This window comes from Lepidochelys olivacea (assembly GCF_965140295.1).
Source record: "Lepidochelys olivacea isolate rLepOli2 genome assembly, chromosome: 3".
Taxonomy (NCBI): Eukaryota; Metazoa; Chordata; order Testudines; family Cheloniidae; genus Lepidochelys; species Lepidochelys olivacea.
In genome coordinates this window covers 109,542,616-109,563,778 of record NC_140413.1, presented here as the reverse complement: position 1 = coordinate 109,563,778, position 21,163 = coordinate 109,542,616, and the positions used below count along the sequence as shown (strand labels likewise).

At 41.8% G+C, this 21,163-nt stretch overlaps 1 protein-coding gene across 2 annotated transcripts in view; it reads right to left on the bottom strand.

Annotated features, from left to right (window-relative positions):
* Positions 1-658: 658 nt before the first annotated feature.
* AIG1 (androgen induced 1) overlaps positions 659-21,163 on the bottom strand; it is a 196,997-nt gene continuing 176,492 nt past the window's right edge. The window contains exons 4-6 of one of the 2 annotated variants that reach the window (XM_084624514.1): positions 15,995-16,110; positions 4,797-4,960; positions 659-1,282 (exon numbers count right to left, since the gene is read on the bottom strand). In XM_084624514.1, coding sequence (XP_084480640.1) covers positions 1,245-1,282; positions 4,797-4,960; positions 15,995-16,110 — 318 coding nt within the window. In that variant the 3' untranslated portion in view covers positions 659-1,244. Of the gene's footprint in view, positions 1,283-4,796; positions 4,961-15,993; positions 16,111-21,163 lie in introns of those variants that run through there. The other variant, XR_014711041.1, reaches the window with a different exon arrangement.

The following is a 21,163-nucleotide window of genomic DNA, read 5'->3' as shown; positions in this document are numbered from 1 at the left end:
TTAACTTCTTATGCTAAACAATCAGTTCCACATTGTAGTTAGTTGCAACACTCTTGGGGGCTGGCTTCACGAACAGTGCTACAGTGGATTTTTCACACACAAGTGATATAATTATAATGATATAGGTCTGTAGTGTAGACCTGGCCTGAGTAAGCCCTGGTCTACACTACACAGCTAGGTCGACGTAAGGCAGCTTATGTTGACCTAACTATGTCAGTGTACACACTGTAGCTGATGTAAGTGCCCTACTATACCAACATAATAACTCCACCTCCATGAGAGGCGTAGGGCTTATGTCGGTGTAGTTAGGAGGATGCAGTATCAATATAGACACTGAGTTACTTACATCGACTGTTGGCTGTCTTGTAAATTTCACGTCTGCACTGGAGCCGTGAAATTGACAAGAAAGCCCAGCTCCCCAACTGGGCTGCTGCCAGGTCTCCGCTCCAAGCAGGGCTGCCACACAGGCTCCTGGCTTGTGCTGCCACCCAGGCTCCCCACTTCCTGTTGAGAATCCTGCTGTCCTCTGGGGTTCTGGCTCCCTGCCTGGCTTAGTATATCGACATAACAAAAACTGGAAATAGATTATACAGTACATGCTGCATCTATCCATTTGGAATTCTGAGAAGCAGCATTCAGAAACAGAAAACTGGACATATTGTGGTCTTTATTTATGTGCTTTTGTATTTAAGAAAAGTTCCATCATATGCACATAGGTTCTAATTACAATTAGGGTTTGATTCAATTGATATAATTACTATTAACATTGCCTACTTAAGGCAAGTGTTATACGCTGGTACATTAATATATCATAGTTTGATTAGATTATTTCTTCAGGTAAGCTTGTGTAGTGGTCTTTTAATAGATCTTTACAGTATACTCTAAAATATACAGGATTATTACATTTATCCACAGTAGGCCTATCTGCTTAACCTCTTTCTGAAAATGATACACAAATGGACCCATCATTCCTCTCACAATAAATGGAAATACATTTACACCGATATACGTGTTGAGAGCATTGTGGAGATAATTAATTTACATATCTCCATGGATATGATATGTACAAATATTTAATGTTTTTAGCTAAAATCAATTCTCCTCTAAATAAAAGTGAAAGCATCCTTGGGGTACATGGTCCATATAAACTTTTTTCCAAGAGATTCCTTTCCCTGCCAGCATCTGTTCAAGCTGAAAAGTTTTCCGTGGAGCAAAAAGCAAACTCTCTTTGTTGCATTCAATTTTCAGTCCATTTTAGGCTTTTCTTTTCCTTCTTCTATACCTGAAACAATATGGAAAACACCTGAGTGATGAAAAACTGATCATTTACTTGGAAACCTAATACATTAATCTTTCTTCTTCTTTGCTAGCAGCCTCTGTCATGTTACCTGACCTTCTGTGAAGGAAAAGAACATCTATACACCTGAAACCAGCAGTTGTCTGGTAATGACCTCCCTAACCCTTTCCTTCCCCAGGACCCTTTTCAGAATCTTAATCTGAACCTAGAGCATGCTCTGCCTCTGACTGTTTCAGGAGAATGAAGATAATTGTCTCCTGGGGTTCCAATTGCTTACATACAAACAAAACAGAGCAGATTTTATTATGGCTACCATTAGCTGAAGCTAAGCCACTGACATTTTTTTAAAGTACATTTTCAAAACTATTATTGATAATTCCATTTAGGTTTTTTCCCCCTTTCTTTCCATTGTCAGATTTAAAAAAAAAAAATCATAAGTAGAAGTCATTTTTCCTGACAGTGCACAAAGAATCAATGATTGCTAATAGAGTTTTTTTTCTCATTAATGTCCATTCCTTTTAGTAATCTAGGTAGCATGAGCACAGTACATATTCTCTTTAGAAGATTTGTCTTTGCTGCAGAACTGCTCTCTGTCGTCTGTGCTGAAAGGCAGCTGGGTGCGGCAACAGGCTGTTCTCCTGGTGATGAAAAGTCAGCTCTTTCAGATGCTTGCTCCTGGGCAATTAATTTATTATTAGAATCTAGCAAAAGTGTAGTTGTTTTGTCCATTTTGTTTCTTCTGACTAAACCTCCCTGCCCAAGATATCAAAGATAGTCTGAAAATGTTTCTTTTGGAGGTTTCCTGGACTGTTGCAAATCACAGAAGAAAGATTTCTCAGGATATAAGGCCGATGAAAAGTCATTCTGAAAGCAGCAAAAGGGAAATCCGACCATAGATGATATTACCTACTAATGGAATATGTGTGCGGATGTTAGTTCTTCCCATGGGCCCTTCTGAAAATGTACCTTTTAATACCCAGATGGGGGTAGGAGGAAAGCATCTACAGAGGAGACTTTACTGAAAGAAGCCATAAGGACACAAATGGCTCCAGACATTGCCAGCAGTCTGAACACAATGGGCGTTGTAGTTTTGGTTTGCCAGCAACCATGTGATTGCCATAGTCAAAGGTCTGAAAAACAAAACAAATGGGCTGGCTCCAAAAGAACACTATTGGCCTAAGAATCTGCTCTAGAGCCAACCTCAGGTCCCTTGTGTCCTCTGCTGCGAGGAACTTACCCAGTGGTTTTAATTAAAGCATTGTATGTGTCTTTTGAAAAGAGCCTCTTTCCTTTCTTCTGAGGTATTCTACTGCAGATGGATCAATTAATTCGGCAGGAATGCAGGTATCTTCAGCACTGAGAGAAGGCCTGAGGAAAAGGCAATTTTTTCCTTCCCTATCATGTTTGTGGTTTAGGTTGGAAAAACTAAGTACAAAATCATTTAGTCAGTAGTGGGTTTTTTTCTTAATGCACCTCCAGAGGAAAAAGCTCACAGAAATAAATGAAACCTTCTCAAGTCAGATTGTTTTAATCTGAAGGCCCCTTTTAAAGGTTTGGTTTCCAAATATTTTTTGCTCCAAATCTTACACATAGTTATAATTTTTCATTTTTTATGGTTGTGGGGTTCCTATCATACACTTTAGGTCTGATTTATATACCACGCTTCATACCTGGCCACATAGCAGGTGACTCATGCCATTTGCTGGCTTGCATGTCGCTGAACCAAAAGAATTTGGGTCAATGTCTCCCAACCAACTGGGGGGAAAATTGAAGAGTAGCTAAAGGCCTTGCTGAGCCTATTGAGCCTATGGCAACATTAACCTCAATTCTTCTGGGATGAGGAACCAAAGGAGATAAAGTTTCTATTATACATACTATGGAACAGTGAGGGAGATTTTCCTTGAGCGACTTGCTTGTGGATTCAATAAGAACATGTGCTGCTTTATCATATTATTATTATGTTTTATATCATATGGAATTTATTCACAGTGAAGCCATCATCTTTTGGATAACCTTTCTTTAAAGGACCTTTCCTGCATTATCAGAAGAAAAGGTAAGTGGTTTAAATAGCCATTAACATGAAATTGAATTACAGGTTCAGGACCAGCCATAAATGCAGTGCCAAATGACCAGATGCTCTACAGTTAAGAAAAGAGGTGCCTGATGTCTGGACTCTAATACTGAAAAGGGACACATGAGGCACACAGAAAAGCAGGTTTTGTTTCAGATTCTAATTAGAAGTTAAGGGTGACATTCTGGCCCCACTGACGTTAATGACAAAATGCCGATTGACTCCAATGAGGCAAGGATTTCACCCAATTTGGCGCTGTTCCAGCAGGATGATTAAGGCCATCTGGATTATGTGAGAGGGCACACCCTCACTCTGGTAGAGAGGAGGCTAAGGAGCTCTTCTGAGTTTAGCCAACACCAATCAGGTGCACCTGTAGGGCTTGCTCTGCCTGACGGAAGAAGCTTAAGGAAAAGACTTCCACATGAAGGGGAGGTGTGAAAACTGCTGGCTACAGGAACACAGCAGCAACCAGGAACATAGCTACAGAGCTGACTGCCCTTAAGACTGTATGAACCAGATATGAAGTGGGGGTATCCCTAAAGGAGGGGCTGGAGGCAGGCCATAACAAGACACTATACCTGCAAATAAGCGAAACTCCAAAGGAGTAACCAAAAAGACTGCCTAAGAGACTGACCACCTTTGTCTTTCTTCTTCCTTTTGGACTCTTGACTCCCTTGCTCAGGGGAATGAGAGGAAACAGGACCCTTTTTTTTTGGAGAATTCTTCGTGTGCCACAAGCAGGGGAAGAACTTTATAAGTTGTTCAAATCATGATCTGCTGAGGACTTGGCGTGGGGGTAACTTCATCTATTTGGATGGTTTGGAGGGAAAAAAATCTAACAGTTATTTATGAGGAATCCACTAAGTTTTGTGCCTCTCATTTTATATGCCTAGTTGCAAGTGATGGGTAATCTAAATAGGCTAATGATATTGATTCTGTAGAATTCTGCAGCATGGTTGTCTGTTATCCCTATTACTTGGACCGTTGGATATGGACATATTTAATTTCATAGGACAAATTGATTTATAAATAGATGAGTACCTTATGCTTGAAAATACCTTTAAAAACAATCTCTCTTCCTAACCTCAAGCATAACAATTTCCATAGAATGGCACTTTATTCTAGCTAGATTTTACTGGTTCCTCAGCTAATAAAACAGAGTGGGTTGTAAATCTTTCAGGTAATTGCCAACAGCTCTTAAATTAGTATTAGAAGTTATAAAAGTGAATACATATTCATAGCTAATCATGTTACCTGGCAGACATTTCATTCATTTGACTTTTTTTAAGAGGAAGAAAAAAAAGTTACAATGAAATCTTGTCAATTCCCCCATGTTTTAATCCTAAAACTTCCATTAACTTCAATAGGAACAGGATCAAGCCCTAAGAGAGTAATCCTATTGGTTAGTCTCCTGAAAACAATACTTACATTTTTGTGTATCCCAAATGTAGTTATTCAGGACCTCTCCCAGCAAGTAGAAAATGTTAAGTACTAGGGTGACCGTTACAAAGAAAATTATCTTGGCACCTGGGCTGATGTAATCCAGGAGAGGGTACACCCAGACCCCTGTTACTTGATGGATCCAGCACACCCTGAAATGGAATCAAAAGACCAGTGAAGATATTGCTTATGTACTGGTTTTAAAGCAACTCTGGCTACTGTGTGTAGTTACTCTAACCTATCAATGAGTCAATTTTTCCAAAGAACAAGGTACAATTGAATGTTTGATTCTTAGGATCACTTGAGACGATGTCCTCCTGGAATAGGGGTGACACGATGATGAAACTGAAACAGTTTTACAAGAATATTGTTACCCCTTTTGAATTGAGTAGTTAAACCCTGAAAATTGGTTATCAGGTTGTTTCTATTAGGAGGAGGAATTGAGGCTGGACCGGGTATTTCTCTGATGCAATCCTGCTTATTTACAAAGTCCTGTTTCCCTGAACACAGGAGGCATAAACCAACAGGAGACAGTTTGTTCGATTTCAGTTCCAAGCCTTTGAACCAGCACTTTACCTGAAAACTCTCTTTTAGTTCCTTCCCCTCTCCCCCGCCTTACCTAAAGTCATGCTACCACAACTCTTCTGGCTGTGTCCGGGGCTTCCTTGCTCTTTCTGCGTGTTTCTGCTGATTCTCTCAGTCAGAACCAGACACACACAGATCAACTCATCAATGACGCATCCCCCACACCCGCATTTGCTATACCAGTCCCCAGGGAAACCCCTCGAGTTACATGGTTCAGCTTCTAGTCAAGCCTTGCCATGTGCCTGTGTTTTGGATGGTGGCTTCTATTGTTTCAGCTATCTGGTTCCATAAAGGAGCTTGATTGTTTATTGTAAATGAAGGGCAGTGGTTACATCCACCAGTTTCTGTGAGGTTTTACTCAACTCCCAAAACACTGATGAATTGTTGGAGGGACTCAGATTCTCAGAAGAGACAAGGTGGGTGGACCAACTTCTGGTGGTGAGAGAGACAAGCTTTCAATCCACACAGAGCTCTTCTTCAGGTCTGGGAAATGAATTCCCAGCCTCCCCGCAAAATGCAAGGTGGAACAGATTGTTCAGTATAAATACTTAGCACATATTGTAAAGGACCATTCAAGGCAGAGATTCTTCACACTCATTGGCAATTCAGGTGACTGGTCTCTTGACCCAAGAAACAGAGTTTGTCAACCTTAGCACAGTTTCCAAAGAACTCCGCATAAGTACCTGGCTTTTCCTCAGGGTATTACTGTAACAAATGTGAAGGTGCTTGGTGGTGAATGTTGATCTGTAAAATATGGCGTGTTGTATTGTATTTCTAAGATGGTGGGCTGTAATGTCAGAAGGGAACAGAGAGTTTTAGCATATTCCCCCCACAGTCATAAGACAAGTGATTGTAAGTCATTAAGGGTGAATGGTCTAACTGCCGAAGAATGGAGCAGCCATCATAGGAGCGTTCCTTAGATGGCTGGGCTGGCTGACTGGGGGTGGGAGGGAAAACAGTTGGAAGGAAAGAGAAGATGACACACTTAGACCCCATATCAAAAGTTAGAGTGATATGGTAACTGGGCTTAGGCTCACACACGGACTGTGGGGCTCTGAGGAAAGGGAGCTTTCCTGAAAGGGGAGGGAACAGACTAGTGGTAGGGGGAGTCACACAGTGGAAAGCAATTGGAGATGAGGCAGGATCCCAACAGTCTTTTGGCTTCCTAAAAGAATGTACATTAGTTCTTTTCTCTTCCTGTAACACAAGAGGGAAGCCCATCTAACTTGGCTTTTAGGGAATCACAAGTTTAGATAAGACTAAACATGTATGTAGGCTTGTCATGGGGCACCTTCCCTTTATGGGGAGTTAGGGCCTACCCAGTGTGCGACTGCCTTATGAAGGCCTCCTTGGGGGTAGCCGCCTGCCCCAGGTGACTGATTAGTAAATAAAAAAGGTTACCCAAACTCAGTTATGGGGAGAAACTGCTGGGGGGAGAGGAGCTCGTAAGAGTGCTGATCAGGGAGCCTAGAGGGTGAACTCTCCAGGGAACACATCAAAATGGGGACCGATTAAAAGGTGCTCCTAGAGAAAGGATCCTCACAGACTCACGGCTAGAGTTGGCAGGCATCCAAGAGGGTCTGATCTCAGCCAGAGGGTCTCCCAGATACTCTCTTGAAGCCCAGTCTGGCAAGGATCACCTGCTGTCCCTGGAGAAGAGTTGCAGAGGATGGATCTCCCCAGATTCTTCTCTGTCAGGGATCCTTCTCCAGTAGGGGCAAGATGCCTAACATCAGGGACAAAGACTGGAATGGAGAGAACCCCTGTAAAACAACCTAGGTAGAGGAGAGCACCAGACTCAGGTTGAGGACAGATGGATGAAGAATGACTGGGTCACCCAGCTGAGATGTGGCAGGTGAAAGTTTGGTTTTTGTGTAAGCTTTTCTGTCAATAAATGAGACCCTCCACAAGAAGGTGTTCTTTAGCACTGAAGTCTGTCAGGACTTGCTGATATCCTGGGTAAGAGCTCACCCACAACACCGTGCCTGCCTACAAGGGGGTGCCCTGGGTCAGCCTGGAATGATAAGGCCGTTTGTTGTGGAATCCTTTTCTCTATTGCTCTGTTCCATTTGTTAATAAACCTACTTGTTTTTGGAAGGCTTTGGGGCACTATATCTCTGGTCACGGGCTCCTGAGGGAAAGAGATGCCGGTGTCCTATTGGACTTATATGGTAGAAAGTGGTTGGCATAGGTGGGGTATTGTACCCAGATCCCAGTCTAAGAGTGGGAAAACTGCAGACTAATAAGGGCCTTTGTCACCTTGAGGAAGGATTATGGAAATGCCCTATGGGATTAGATTGCTAGAGTAGTGGTAGTGTTCTGTGTATGGGAGGGCTCATGGGTTCAAGTTCTGGGAAATCTCTTGCAGAAATTGTGAAAACTCTCTGCTTCAAATTCGCTGGGTGAAATTCCATGGCCTGTGTTATGCAGCTGGCCATACTAGATGATCACACTGGACCTCTCTGGCCTTAAAAAAAACCTGAGCTCCATCCATTCCAAGTGGTCTCCTTACCTTGGTCCTGTACGTGGTTACCATACCCTCCTTCAGCGGCTTCTTATAGAAGCTTTTATTATACAGTCAAATCCCAAATTACTAGAAACTTCATGTAGGAATTAAAATGTTGGCAGTAGGCTAATCTGTGAGATAACTGTGACTGGCTGCTGACCCTAGCCCCCCTCCTACCTCTCTGAAAGAGTCCACATGTGAAAGAGTCCCTCCATACTTGTGGATAGCTTGTATTCTACAGATCTTGTACTGTGCCAGAATGTACCTGTGAAAAGGTAAAAGTGCTAAAGACTGTAAAATGACTAACAGGTCCCAGCTTGTCACACGGCTGCTGGGGTTAAAGGAAGGGGAGCTAGGTCAAAGGGGAATGGTATGTCCTCTCCCCTTTTGGCTGAGTCAAAGCAGAGAAACCCTATGGGAATTAGTGTTCAGTATTTTTTCCACTTTTAGTTTTGTGATCATTCGGTGGACTGTAAAACAAACCTTGAGGAAAAAGCCTTAAAAAGACCAGTGCTTGGAGCTTTATTTCCCTTCCCTGACTGGTGAAACTGCCCACCAGTTTACAGCACCTTTAGAGGAGGAATACTCAAAAGGGTCTTTGATCTACTGCGGTGCACTTGAATGATTGGTTCATGAACCAAGGAGAAGTGACACTTCCTAGAATGAATTTATTTTGGACACCAAAAATATTGTCTAAACCCAAGTGAGTCACTAAAGAATTCTTGAATGTCATCTATGGCTTGTTGAATGCAGCATCCTGGCTTAAGTCCCTTTGTGGATCCAACTTTATGTGGCTGTCGCCAGAGCAATAGGTCACTAACTGGAACTAATATGACAAGAACAAGGTAAAACAAGTGCTGCTTAAGAAACAAAGTTCAAAAGCACACCTGCCTAGCCATCCTGACCTCACTGAAAATCAACCCCGCAACCCAGTTTACTATGCTGGAATTACTAACATTGTACTTCTTCCCACTGAGCAATGACACAGCGAGTATTGCTGCATTGTCTATATTACAAATGCCAGTAGCAAAAGTAGGACTGCTACCATGGAAACATTACCTGAGGTCCTTTGTTGGTTTGTATTCAAGTAGGAATGAACTCACTAACTCAACACTGCACAATAAAGGGCTGATCAACTGTAGGTATAAGTCTTCGATACAAGACTACTGATTATTAACTTTAATGAATGCCTTCAACACGGCAATTCTAGCAATCATTATTCTTGTTCAACCTCATTATTAGCTAAGCACAGGGGAACATGCATTAAGACACACTTTGGATTGCAAAACCAGAGCCAATTTAAGAGCCTACTATTGTACAGGTTAAAAAAGTTGCAAGTTGAGATATAAATATTGTGTGTGTGTGTGTGTGTGTGGCGGGTGGCGGGGGGATTAAACTAAAACTGGACCAGCTAACTTTGCAGTAGACAAAGTCAACTTAGTTTTAAAATACACCCAGAGGTGCAATCTTCATTAAATGGTTTATATTCATGTATGCAATGTTTAATATTTTTACCTTAAAAGTCCAGAGGGTTAGAACCTCTGCTCTCCCTCTGATTCTGTGACAGCACCGGTATCATTCCTACTACCCAGCTTTTTTTTTTTTTTTTAAGATGAATATCCGAAAGGTCCCAAATAACATCCTGTCATTATTACTGAGTTCAGCTGGTTGAAAAGACACTTCTCAAGAAATTTCTTACAAAATATTTGTCATTACTTTAATGAAACATTTGAAATTTTTCAACCTGCTCAATAGCTGGCTTGAAAACAGGTAAAAAGAAAATTAGAAAAATGTAGCTCTTTTTCAAATAAACATTTTTGGAGGGAGAACAGCTCTGTTCTGAGGTTCAAAACATTGACGCCCCCCCCCCCCCTTTTTTTAAACTGCTACTATTGCAGTTGAGCCTTTAGCTCCTTCTTGCCAAAATACTGACTCTTCCTCTCTGCCATTCTTCTAGCATTTGCTTTACAAAACGAGCTTGCTTGAGGAAGTGGAAGATGCATTGGAAAACTCTGTATCTCTATTACTTCTAGGGCTAACTGAGGTAAACCAACTGAGCCCAAGCATGTAGTGTGTGACACTCTGTACATATCTACCCGAAAAAAATTCTTGACATATTGAATGATGTGACCCTGGTTACCTGAAAAAGGTGTTACCTGAAAAAGAGCTCAGCGTAAGTTTGAAAGCTTGTCTGTTTCACCAACAGAAGTTGGTTCAATAAAAGATATTCCCTCACCCCTGCTTGTCTCTAATATCCTGGGACCAATACAGCGACAACAACATTGCAGGCTGTGGAATGTCTCCCAGAGGAGGTGAGGAAGACAAAACCAGAATGAATGAATCACTCAAGATTATAGTGTAGGGAACAACCCTGCACTTTCAGGGGCATGAACTCAATGACCCATAGTAGGTCTAGTCTATTTCTGAGTTCTGTGATGCAGGGTAAATAGACTGACAGAAAGCTGCTAGAGATTTTAGCCAGGAATGTATTTTTTGCAAATTTGATCCATACTGATTTCTTCTTCCCTGTTCATTTTGGAAGAAAGTAGTGTGAACTTCAGTGTACATGGGATTTAAAAATAAAGGTAGGCTGTAGTGAATGGAAGTATAAAATGGCCAGCACACGGAAGATGGAGATCACTACGGGGGGGGTGAGATGCATGAGAACACATGGGATGCCTCTGATAAATGACTGTAAATTTAATTTTTCTTTTGCATATATCCAACACTATTTGTCTTGATTTATTATCACACTACCAAACGCCTAGGGACTTACTTTTTAAAAAAATGCATACAATCATCACACCATATACTACACTATGCAAACTTTCCTTCCTCCCCTTATCAAATTAACAGACCTCCCTAAAGCCGGCTGTAAGAAAATCCACACGTTTTTCTAAATCAGTTTGATTGGACCTGCCCTGCCTGAATTGTTTTATTAAGTAGTGATAAAATGAACCCATGTTCAGCCCTGGCACAGGTGGGGGCAACTCCCACTGTAGCAAATGTAGGAACAAGAGGACTGACCAAGTGCTTTACTACCAGACACCTACCCCATATGACTAAAGCGCAGTCACATCCTTGGGAGTGGCTCTTTGGCATCCAGTATATCTCAGCAGCAGAAGGAACACAAACATCTTTTAACTATACTCCTTTGGCTTCATTTCTTCTATGGCCACATATCGCTCAGACAGTAGTTGCCATGAGACAATGATTGCTACAGTGAGCAAAACAATATCTTGCTATTTTATCTGCCATGACAATCAAATTCATAGACCCAGTGCCTATGCGGTTTGTTTTGTTTGTTTGTTTTTGGGTAGTTGGGGTGTACTCAGGACAGTTTTCTAGCACTAATGAAAATAAAGTGTGATCCTTTCAATCCCATTATCAATAAAGCAAACTGTCATTTCACATGATACCAAGGCCTTGATCCTGAAAGTCCAAGTAAGGTGGGCAGCATGCAGTGCAAGACTATTGTCCCCTGGTGCAAATCTGAGAGACTGCCGTGCATGGCCACGAGAAAAGTTAATTAAAACCTAAGGCTTGTCCTTCCACAGAGATGGTGTGACTCTCTGCAGTTTGTGTGCCTACTCTAATCCTTTCATGAATGCAGGGTGAACGAGAAAATAAAGGGGTGACGGGTTGTGGGGGGAAGAGAAATGGGCTTCAATGTAATCTCCAGCATATACTTTGGTTCTGCTCCTCTCTGTTGCTACTTATTTTTTTAATTTTTATGCACTAATTAAGAGGGAAAAGCACCTCTTTCAGCACCCTAGTACCTTTCCATACATGAAATACAGACACATGACAAATAGAAACACCTGCTTCCCCTCACCCCAAAACCAGAAAATAACTAATTCCAAATAAAGTCAAACCTAAACACTATCCCCAATGTACCCCTTTCTCCCCAAACAGCTGGCTCCAGTGTGTCAGGAAGGTGTGTGGAAGGTGTGTGTCAGGAAGGTGTGTGGAAGGTGTGTGTCAGGAAGGCTCCAGTGTGTCATTGCAGTGTGTCAGGAAGGTCAAAAGATCTGGGCTAGGTCAGACCCACACAGAGAGTACATTTAAAACCTGAGGACAAACCACCGTGGCACCAGCTTCTACCGCATCTGCCTCTCCTCATCTCAAATATGGCAGGATGGCACAGGGAGAGAGGCAGTCTCTCAAGCAGGCAGGCCATGAGCTTTATAAGTCAAAAAACAATCTCGTAAGCTCTAACAGGGAGTCCAACCAGGTCCTGGGGCAATGGTGGTGTGTGCTCCCAGCAAGAAACACTGCTTAATGAGCAGGCTGTTGCATTCTGCTCTAGTTTTATTTTCCAGGTGCAGCCTCAAATCGAATGCACTAAGCTTGAGGTGACACAGGCATGGATCAGTAGTTGGATCCCAAAGCCCATCTCCAAATGAAATCAATACAACCTCCTGGCAAGACAGATGAATAAAAGCATTCCTGGTTAGGGTTTGCATATGGTCACTTACCAACAGGTGGGGAATCCAGCACTACCTCAAGTTGGTAAATTCTTGTTATGAAACATGGGCATACCCTTGCTAAAAGGGGCAGATACAATCCTTTTTCATATTTTCTGGTTGTTCCTTCCAGCCTAAGCCTACCATCATCACTTCAGTTCTGTTTGGATTGAACTTAACCCAATGATCCTGAATCTATATTCCAGTCTCAGCCACACACTGGGTAGAACCTTCAGTAGCACTGGGGAGATTCAGAGATATAGAACTAGGTGTTATCCGCAGGCTGAACACACAACAGACCATGCTGCCTCACTAATCCTCCCACTGACCCTTATAGGCCATGAACATGAGAGGAAACAAAAGGCAATCCTGCAGAACCCCACATGCATGTCCTTACAGAGGAGAAGCAATTGCCCCAACTCCCTTTTGGGAATGCTCAGCAAGGAAGAAATGGAGTTAGCTGAGAGCAGCCCTATCCACTCTTGGTACAGTCTGTAGGTAAATCAATAATGGACTGAAGAGTATGCTTATAAATCTTACATATGATCCCAAGCTGGGAGGGATGGGAAGCACTGTGGAGGACAGGATTAGAATTCAAAATGACCTGACAAAGGAGAGAATTTTGTCAGAAATCAACATACCGAAAGTCAATAAAGACAAATGCAAAATACTACACTTAGGAAGGAAAAAAAAATCAAATGGCCAAGTACAAAAGGGGGAATAACTGGCAAGTCAGTAGTACGGCTGAAGGGGATGTGGGGGTTATATTAGATCACAAATGGAAAGGCTAAAAAAGGCTAATATGCTGGTATGTATTAACAGGAGTGTCCTATGTAAGACATGGCAGGTACTTGTCCTACTCTATTTGGCACTGGTGAGGTCTCAGCTGAAGCGCTGTGTCCAGTTCTAGGCATCACACTCTAGGAAAGATGTGGAAAAATTTGAGAGAGTCCAGAGGAGAGAAACAAAATGATAAAAGATTCAGAAAACTTGACCTATGAGGAAAGGTTAAAAGAACAAACTGGGCACGTTTAGTCTTGAGCCAGGAAAACTGAAGTGGGATCTGATAGCATCCTTGAAATATGTTAAAGGTTGCTATAAAGAGGGCAGAGATCAATTGCTGTCCATGTCCACTAAAGGTAGGACAGGAAATGGTCAGCTCAGTCTGTAACAAGAGAGATTGAGGTTGGATATCAGGAAACGTCTTCTAACTATAAGTATAGATAAGTACTGGAAGAGGCTTCCAAGGGAGGTTGTAGAATCTCCATCGCAGGAGATTTTAAAGAACATGTTAGACAAATGCTTTTCAGGGATGGTTTAGTTATACTTGGTCCTGCATCAGGGCAGGAGACTGGACTAGATGCCCACTCGAGGTCCCTTCCAGTCCTACACAGTTATGAATCACACCTAAACGATCAACAATGCTGAAGGCAGCTCACTGAGGAAAAGGCAGCAGTGTGGTATAGTAGACAGGGCAAAAAACTGGAATATAAGGGAGCTGGATTCAAGTCCCTCCTCTACCACTGCTTTGCTGCATGACCTTGGGCAAGTCACTTCCCTTCCTGTGCCTCAGTTTCCCTCAGCTGTAAAATGGGAATTATGATACTGGTTTCTGTAAAGCATTTTGAGATCTATGAATGAAAAACACTATAGCAGGGCTTAGTATATTATGATAGCACTGAAATATGTAGGCAGGAATAACAAAGTGAATGGGTAGCAGTGTACATCTCTTAATGCAGAATCAGTTTCCCCTGTGTTCCCTGTCCTGTTCATCTCCTTTTATCTTGTGCTTCTAGATGCAGGATGCAGATACCTGTGCTGGGAAGGAGCAAGCCCTATACAGCGTTCTTAGTTGTTTTAAGAAATAAATTACCGAGTACTTGGAATGACAGGTGTATGCTGTGCAATAGCAATTTCCATCAGACTCTTTACACATATAAATGTAATGAAAATAACTGATATGGAGGATGTGATGTGGCCCTGTAGAAGTTGCAAGATAATGTATCCCCTTGAGTCAGTGTCAATTTATGTTTGCAATTCACTTGAGAGGGAAAAAAACACATGTAAAACAATCTTTTCATACTGATTTTGTAACGATGCCTTAAAAAGCTCTTAAGACACTACTCAAATTTATTCCCACTTACACAAGTGGGCTGCTTCAACTTTTCCATTCCTGTGGAATAATTTTCCATGGGCCTCATCACATGATTTTCACAGAGTCATAGACTCCGAGACCAGAAGGGACCATTTTGGAAAAAAGACAAGTTGCTGTACTAAATCAGCCCACTGATTTATTAAGTCTGGTATCCTGCTGCTGTGTATTGTTCAGAGGAAAGTGAAAAAATACCCATAACACACCTAGCTAATTGTGCATTTTTTGGTAGAGGTGAAAAAAAAATCCTTCTTTTCCCCTAGAGAAATCAGTTTATGCCCCGATGCACGAGATTTGTTTATCTGTATCTCACCAAGCACAATTACAAATATTATTAACAATAAAATTATTCTGATCCTTTTGAAATCCAGCCACAAAATTTGACTCAGATCTCCTTGATTTTGGTTATTACATGATCACTGTGTGGGTGTAGTATCTATACATGGGTATAATGCCCCCTTTTTCCTTGGCCCATATAAAGGCAGGGAGCACTGAAGAGGTAGCACTTTTCAGACCCTATGTTGCTTTCGAACTAGTGGCCCCCTTTGGTTGGTGGAAAAAGTAGTATTCCTGAGTTCTGGAAGGAGCTGTATCCCGTTCTCTTAGGCTATGGGAAGGCTGTTGTGATGGAAAGCCTCAGAGGAAGGGAGTAGGAAGAGAGGTAAACAGGAGATCATAAAGGGCCTCAAGGGGGGGAGAGGGAGGGAGAGAGAGAGAGAGAGAGAGAGAGAGAGAGAGAGTATGTGCGCTCACGCGTGTGTGAAGGGGGATGGGGGGGGGGGACGGACAGACAGACTTTTTAACCAAACAAGGATGCGGGGGGGAGGGAGGAGGGGAGAAAGCCAGAATGACTAAATAATTGCAGGGTAAAAAAATAAAAAAAGTCCGATGGGTAAAGTTGCTCTGTCAGATAAGTCAGGTTTTTTTCAATTGGAAAACTCCCCAAAGACCAAGTTTAGTGTTGCTTATGCTTTCTTTACTTAAACATTTTCCCAAATATTTTCATTAGAAATAAATTACAGAATGTTTGGATTTCTGTAATTGATTTCTAACACAAGAATGAGTGAACTAAAAAAAAAGAAAAAGAAAAAAGCGTTATCTTTTCTGAAGGGGCTTAAAATGCTGTTGAAGGAAATCATTTGCCTATTCTCAATTTTTGTTTGATAGAATAAAAAACCCTAAGCAAGAAAACCAGGGTCCAAGAAAAACATTTAGTTTGAAAAAAGGTTGAAAAATGTAGCTTTGGAAAGATCACTGCTTACATGGGATTGTTCAACAAATTCCTGTTGTGTGAGGTTTGGCATATACTTTCTAAAAATATCAGCATCTGGGGAAGCCAGACAAAGCCCAGGTCTTGGACCAAACGAGACATGCAGTGGGAATCTGTTAGTGATTATATCCATAATGAAATATGTGCCCAAATTTAGCAGTACAAACCCCCAATACAATATGAAAACACAGCATGTACAGTCCTTACCATAATATATAGCCAACAGAGAAGGTGCATACTGCAGCCAGTCCACAGCTCCTGCTGGGATACTGATGATGTGTTGTTCTCATCTCGATTAATATAAAGGGCAAAACTGTTGTATGCTAAGAAAAAAACAAAACGCAACAGGAGAAAGCCAGGTGATACAAATGATTCTCATTGCATTTCAACACTTGTTCTACAACAGGAAACTTAATAGCAAAGACTTCTCATGAGAAAAACAAAATTCTGAGGTAATCTCTTTATAGGTATGGAAAAAGACAAAACCATGAGCATATAAAGCCGATCAAATTTAAACCCTATTACTTAAATTGGCCTTTTAATGCCTGATCACTGAGGGCAGTGTAGGAAATAGCGAGCAGAACATACACTTTGTTTTGCCTGAGGGTTGCAGTGAAGGATCATTTTGTGATTAAGGGACAGGACCTGGAACTAGGAGAACTGGATTGTACTCCCAGTTCTGCTCCACAATTGCTGTATGACCTTTGCCACATCACTTAGGTCAAATGTGTCCACTATTTTCGGATACCCAACTTCAGAATCTGATTGTTAGAGGCACAGAGCACCCACAACTCCAAGTGAATCAATGGAAGCTGCAAGTGTTTAGCACCTCTGAAACAGACCTAATGTGTCTCAATCTGGGGACCCAAAAATAGGGGTAAAACTAGGGATAATTACCTTTCTTACAGAGGTGTCATGAGTCTTAATTTGTTAATCTTGGTAAAATTAATTGATATCCTCAGATAAAAGGCACCAAGGCTAGCGTTCTAACAATGCCTATATAGCACCTGTTCATGTTTAGAAGGGACAGTCCTTATTTTATCATTCCACCTTATAGCTTTCTTGTGCTGCACCTTCCAAAATGATCTCCTCTTCCAATGAATATCAGCAGAGTGAAAAAGGGTGTCCTCCCCCTGGCCCAAAGCTATACATAACTCGATGTACAGATTTTAAAATGTTAGGTATGAAAATGTACAGAAATGAGGAGCAATTCCATCTCAAAATAAAGTTTTGGATTAAAACTTTCATTTTTGAACATACAGCTCAGGCAGAAGTGATCTTACTGGTGACTCCAGCAGAATACATTGCACTGAAGACCTGCCGTGGATCTGTACACCAATCTCCCACTGAGCTGAAGGAGAGGTCTACAGGTGTCAGGATTGCAGGAGCAGTCTAAATCACAAACCAGTTTCAATCCTTTCTTAATACTGGCTCAGGAATAAGACAAGAATGTTGTTGCTTATGGCCAAATTCTGCCAGCAGATGTGCATGTGCAGCCCTCATTTGTTGACTTCGGCAGAAGCTGCAGATTGAGGGCTGAATTTGGAATTTAATAATTACACTGTGAACGCCTTAAAATGTTAACCAGTATTATGGTGGGAGGGACAGAGATGCTAAAATCTATCTTTGTGGGGATAACAGGCCTTAATGAGATAAAACAGAACAGCCTTTCGTAGACCTACTCTTCTTTAACAACCATAACATTTTTTTTTATTTAGATGAGAAAGACAAAGACAATGGAAATTTCTCTGGCTCACAGATGTAACATAATCTGGATTGGATAAGTGTTCTGATTTTTCAATACACTAGTAATTAATGACTGGCATTTAGAGAATGTCAGGTGGATAATATAGCAGTTAGGAGAGCTTTCAATTTCTTCATCTTTTAACAGCTTGTTCCGCCCCCATCCCTTTAAACAATATAAATCAGCACCAAGGGAATGCAAGTATGTTTTACATGTGGTCTATTATAGTCGCACCCACTACTATCTTAAGGTCTATTAACTGTGAAAAACCTTCAGAGTGCACTGACATGGGTTTGCAGCAAAGCAACCCTAATGTTCACTTGGAGGTTTGGGGTCTATCTGTGAAACCCTTTAGATACAGTTCTGGTATCCAGCTTCATATGCCTGGGCTACTGTGGTGTAGCTGAAGCTGTGCAAACAACTCCAGCCCAGGCTCAATAATCTATTTTGGAACCAAGGGTCAGTAAATATGTTCGCCTCCAAAACCCCCTTGATTCTGTCCAAGTTATCAGTTCTTTCTGATCTGTTCACCAAGTCTTAATAAATAATAATGCATTGAAATCAGGTTTATAATGGATAATTATTTGTATTCTTGTAGCACTTAGAAGCCCCAACCATGAACCAGGACCCCGTTGTGGTAGATGTTGTACAAATAAAACAAAAAGACAGTCCCTGCCCCAAGGAGCTTACAACCTACGCATAAGATGTGAGAGAACAGGTGGATAGAGACAGATGAGAGACACCAAGGAAACAATGAGACAATATTTGTCAGCACACCAGCAGTCTAACTGTTGTCAAGTTTTTTTGTGTGGACCTCACAGCAAAGTAGAGTTTTAAGGAGGGGTTTGAAGGAAGTTTTGTGGATGCTTATGGGAGTGTCTCCCAAGCGTGAGGGGCAGCATGGGAGAAAGCACAAAGATCAATGTTTCTTTTGACACCAGGTAATAACAGTATGACACACAGGAATGTTGAACAAACTGATCTTTAGTTCTGGGCTCTAGCCCAGAGAGACATGGGTTAGCATTACATCAGGTTAGTAACTGTTACATGGCAGATGTCATTATCCCCAGTTCCAGTGGCTGCTGCTCCAGGTCTTCAGGATGGTCCTTAATTTTGAGGTACACAAATGAAAAAGGTCAGGGGAACTTCATTTTTTCCCTTGCACAGATACGTATGGCTCTGTAGTTCATCTGTGCCTTAATCATCTTTCATTTTGACTCCACTCTTTGGGCCTGTCTACACAGCAGGGAAAAACCCATGGCTGGCCCATGCCAGCCAACTCAAGCTCACGGGGTTTGGGCCGCGGGGCTGTTTCATTGCTGTGTAAACTTCTGGGCTCAGGCTGTACCCTGGGTTCTAGGACCCTGTGAGGTGGGAGGGTCCCAGAGCTCAGGCTCCAGCCCATGCCTGGAAGTCTAGGCAATGGTGAAACAGCCCTGCAGCCCGAGCCCCGCAAGCCCTACTTGGCTGGCATTGGCCAGCCATGGGTTTTTCTTCGCTGTGTAGACAGGCCCTTTGAATCTGTGCATTGACTCTCTCTCACTTGCTATATCAAGTTAAATCTTGTGGCCCTGTCTGCACCTCTGTCCCCACTTCTTCCTATTCCCCCTCTTGCTCTGCCACTCCCTGCTACCTTATTGCTCTGTTTTGTACGCTTCTCCCACTTTTGGACTTTCTGCCATGCTGCCCCTCTCAGCTGTGACTCACTCTCACACCTTGTCAGACAGGCAATCATCCTGACCTTAATTCAAATCATTCTTTAAAACACACTTTAGCTAAGCCTCCCACCTCAGCTAGAAGTATTGTGGTTCACACCTTAAAAAATGCAGTGCCAACTACTCTGGACATTAATGTATCTGTATTGTTTTGCACTTCTCTTTTTCACTCTAGTTTTAATGTAGTGGGGACCATGGCTATCACTGTGTTTTGTACAGCTCATAGCACTCTGTTGCCATCTAAACAAATAATACATAGCTACACAGTTTGGCAAAATTTAGAAGGAACATCCAGCTTATGGGCTGAGAACTTGTGCCTATCAGCTCTCGATCCAATGCGAATTAAAATGATCAGGTTGTAAACCTAAGAAAATAAAGCGTTTACCACAAAAATAATAGCATACCCTAAAGGGTGGTGTACTCTGCAAAATGGCTATGTAAAAATTAATGGCACAATTTTACTCAACAGATCTATTGCATAATAATAACAAAAAGCTTTTTCTGCTTTTTATCCCTGCTAACTCCGAAGAGCTGGCACTGCTCTCTGTGGGACTACAGGTTTTATTCCATCTTGTGCATCAGAGTTCTCCCCTAAGGCCTGATCTACACTTAAAATTGGATTGACCTAACTACGTCACTCAGGGCTGTGAAAAATGTCTCACCCTTAGGCTGTAGTTAGGTCAGCCTAACCCCTGGCAGCTAGGTTTGTTGGAAAAATTCTTCTGTTGACCTTGCTTCCACCTCTCAGAGAGATGGATTAATTACATCAATGGAAAAACCCCTTCCATCAGTGTAGGAAGTGTCTACACTATGGCCAACAGCATCACAGCTGCTTCACCGTATCCTTGCCATTCTAGCATAGAAATGCCCTAAGTTTCAGTTACATCTGTGCACACCTACTGAAGGCAAAGAGGTTGCACAGGTGTCACTGAGGGTACAATTAAAAGAGAGTGGCGTTTCACAGATGTAACTAAGGGTAACTTGGCCTGCAGAACCTTTACTACTGGAAATAATGCAGAGAAAGCAAAACCTCAACTGTCAGAGCCCAGGCTGAGTTTGCAGGTCATCTTACATACGGAAATCACTGATGGATATTAAACACCAAACCTCACCACCTCACTCTTTTTAAAAAGACTGACTTTTTAACATGCTTATGTGAGCACAGACTGCAATAATTTTCCCTTACAGCTGCAAGGTGGAGCAATGCCCCTAACCACCGTACTCGCTTCTGAGAGAGACAGAGCTGTACTGAGACATATGCTAAAAATGCATATTTATTAATGCCTTTTTAAAGGATATTTTTAAAAGTTCTGCCCATCCCCCTCATGGGGGTTTGCTCTGCGTGTGTACATATGACCCTAGTGAAATTTTAGATGGAAAAAATCATATTACAAATAGGCACATCTGAACTGTCAGCCCAGCAAATTTAGACTTGATGTACTATACTTCCCACTTTTAGTTATATACTACTAGAGGTATTCAGAATAAAAGGTTTTATGCAAATCAGGTACATTAAGAATGAGTCTGTAATAGACTTTTTAAAAAAAATTAAATACTCTGGTGTTGAAAGCCTGATTACATTTTGCCTTCCCACCAGTCAGTACTGTTTTAACACTATTTTCATCAGTACCTTGCTTAACTTCCCATCCCCCGCACTCAAAATTGTGTTTTAAAATGAATTTTAGGTAGTTTTTAAAAAGATACTGGCTGAACTGTCAGACCTGCATATTAACATCTTCTTTCCTCAGGGCAGGTACAGCACCTAACATTGTAATGTAACCTTCCTCGCCAGTCTGACCCAATCCCAATCCTGAAATGATCACCTTGAGTCACTCTAGAAGTGAGAAGTTGGTTCAGTTCAACAGTCCATTTGTGCTTCTGAGATGCTCAGTAAGGGTGTGTAAGGGATGACTGCCA